The following is a 2,884-nucleotide window of genomic DNA, read 5'->3' as shown; positions in this document are numbered from 1 at the left end:
CGTGGCCAATTTATACATTAAAAAGAAGAACTCCAGGTCTTCTGGGGAGGAGGCTCTGGGCACAAAAGCAGGCCAGGAGCCCCATCCTGGGGCTGCTACGACAGCACCGTGCGCTTGACGACCCGCCCGTCCTTGTCGATGGCGAAGTTGTAGTTGCGCGGGTTGTCCAGGCACTCCTCGATCCGCGCGTCCAGGTTCTCCGGGGTGATGAAGCTTTTGGCTTCCTCCTGAACCGAGGACAAGCATTATACCCCCTCAGGATTATCCCTAGGGATTATTCCGCCCCGTTCCCAGAGCTCTCGCTCGGCCTCTCTCCCATCCACGCGCTGTCAGCACCCCTGGAAGGCGCCAACACCTTGCTACCAGCTACACACCCTCCCAGCTACCAACTGAAAGATCTCTGGAAAACAAGCCCACGGCTTCCACGTGGCTCCCACGGGTTGCCAGCAAATCCCTCGCAGGGGCTGCTGGCAGCTTGTCCCCCAGGAGGCACCAGCTGCTCTTACCTGCAGCTGGAGAACCTCCTTCTCCTTCTCCTTCATGAAAGCCTCCATTTTCCTGGCCTGCTTCTCCGCGACCTCCAACTTCCTCCTCTTCTCTTCCTCTGCTTCTTTCCTGAGTCTCTCTTCTCTGCCAGACAGAAAGGAAAACAAAAACCTGATGGATGAGGTGACACTCCCATCCTCAGGAGAGCAGGAAGCTGCCCCAGAGCTCCTTAACTTGCCCCTCAGCCTCAAGAGCCGCAGAAACCACTGCCTTGGCAGATTTGTTTAAAAAGGTCACAGTTTAGGTCAAGGGTCTTCATAAAAATTAAGCCTGGCTCTAACTGAGTTTAGATCTGCACAAGCAGAAGCCAAAGCCATGCAGGGCAGTGGATCCCGCTGACCTGCGTGCCCGCTGCCGGGCGTTCTCCTCGTCATTCCAGGCCATCAGGCGTCGGTGCTCCTCCAGCAGCTCCGCGGAGTTCTCCCCGCCCAGACGCTCCTCCCGCTTCTTCTGCAGCACCTCGGCCCTGAACTCGGACCTGCAGGGAGGAGGGGAGGGCACTGAGCCCCTGCCCGCAGCTGGGAGCACTGGGGGTTCCCACAGCAGAGCCAGCCCCACCACCTTGTCCCACAGCGGTCCCAGTCCCACCACCCTGATCCATCCCTGTCCCACAGCAGTCCCAGTCCCACCACCCTGACTCTCTCCTGCCCTACACTGGTCCCAGTCCCACTGCCACATCCTTTTCCTACCCCAGAGTATCCTGAGTCTATTTGCCTCTGTTCCAAAGTAGCCCAGATCCCCCAACCCACTCCTGCCCCACAACCTGCCCTCTCCCTCACAGCAGCTCCAAATGGCCACAATCCCAACCCTCCCATGCGCCACAACAACCCCTGAGCCCCATACCCAGCCCCCTGCCTCATACCCAGGGCCACAGCCAGACCCCCAACCCTCCCCTGCCCCAAAGCAACTCCATATCCCCCTGTCCAGCCCCCTGCCCTTACAGCCAGTCCCACTGTCCAGTCAGCTCTTCAACCCTACAAATGTCCCATACCCAGCCCCCTGCCCCAAATCCAGCCCCCCAGCCTTCCACAGAAACCCCATAGCCCTATACTCAAAGCTCAGCCCCATCACCAGGCCCCTGACCCACACCAGCCCCATACCCAGAGCCACAGCCCCCAAACCTTCCCCTATCCTACAACCCCATAACCAGCCCTCTGCCCCATACCCTGTGCCTTACCCAGAGCCACAGCCAGCCCGCCCAAACCCTACCTTGCCCCATAGCAGCCCCATACCTAGAGTCACATGCAGCCCCTTCAAACTTTCCCCAGCCCCACATCAGCCCCATACACAGCCCCCTGTCCCATCCCCAGCCCAAACCTTCCCCTGTCCTAAAACCCCATAACCAGCCTCCCGCCCCATCCCCAGTCCATTACCCAGACCCAAACCCAGCCCCCCCAAGCCCTCCCTTGCCCCACAGCAACCCCATAGCCCCATATCCAGCCTCACACCCAGAGCCACAGCCAGGCTCCCAAGCCTCCCCCTGGCCCACATCAGCCCCCCAGTCCCATCCTCAGCCTCCTGCCCCATCCCCAGTCCCATACTCAGAGCCACATCCAGCTCGTCCAATCTTTCCCCAGCCCCCCAGGCCCATACCCAGGTCCCTGCCTCATACCCAGCCCCAGAGTACCTCATACCCATACCCAGAGCCACATCCAGCCCCTCCAAACCCTCCCGAGCCCCACATCAGCCCCTGCCCATACCCAGAGCCACATCCAGCCCCTCCAAACCCTCCCGGGCCCCACCACCCCACGCTCACCCCCCTGTCCCCATCGCCCCCCAGCACCCCGATCCCCGGTACCGGAGAGCTCCGAGCACCAGCCGGTGCTGCCGGTACCGCTCCAGCACCACCAGCAGCTCCTCGGGGTCCACGGGCGGCGGCAGCTTCAGCCGCCCCGCCTTGGACTTGGCCGGGGGGTCGTGGCGGCTCTTGCGGCCCCGCGCCGGCACCACCCGCGGGGACCACCCGGGGCACAGCCCGGGGCAGGGACCGTGTCCCAGTCCCGGTCCCGGTCCGGGTCCCAGCGGCAGGACCGGGACCGGGACGGAGCCCAGCCGGCAGCGGCTGATCGCCCGCAGCATGGCGGGGACACAGCGGCAGTGACGGCCCGGGAAGGGCGGGACGGAGGGAGCGGGGCCTGGCGGGAAATGGAGTGCGGGGAGGGCGGGACACACGGACACGGGGACACACGGGACAGGGAATGGAAACCCGCGGGACACGGGGACACACGGGACAGGGAATGGAAACCCGCGGGACACGGGCCCTCACGGGACAGGGAATGGAAACCCGCGGGACACGGACTCTCACGGGACAGAGAATGGAAACCCGTGGGACACGGAC

The 2,884-nt window shown here is 63.4% G+C and overlaps 1 protein-coding gene across 1 annotated transcript; it reads right to left on the bottom strand.

Moving 5' to 3' along the window:
* Positions 1–2,638, bottom strand: MRPS26 (mitochondrial ribosomal protein S26). Its single transcript, XM_027660520.1, has 4 exons — positions 2,345–2,638; positions 887–1,024; positions 507–630; positions 1–227 (listed from the first exon to the last, which is right to left on the bottom strand). The coding sequence occupies exons 1-4, from the start codon at positions 2,623–2,625 to the stop codon at positions 96–98; spliced, it is 675 nt and encodes a 224-aa protein (XP_027516321.1). The 5' UTR covers positions 2,626–2,638; the 3' UTR covers positions 1–95.
* Positions 2,639–2,884: the final 246 nt, after the last annotated feature.

Source organism: Corapipo altera, unplaced genomic scaffold (genome assembly GCF_003945725.1).
Source record: "Corapipo altera isolate COAL_440 unplaced genomic scaffold, ASM394572v1 295, whole genome shotgun sequence".
Classification (NCBI taxonomy): Eukaryota; Metazoa; Chordata; class Aves; order Passeriformes; family Pipridae; genus Corapipo; species Corapipo altera.
The sequence above is the reverse complement of the archived record's forward strand: the minus strand, read 5'-3'. Positions and strand labels throughout refer to the sequence as shown.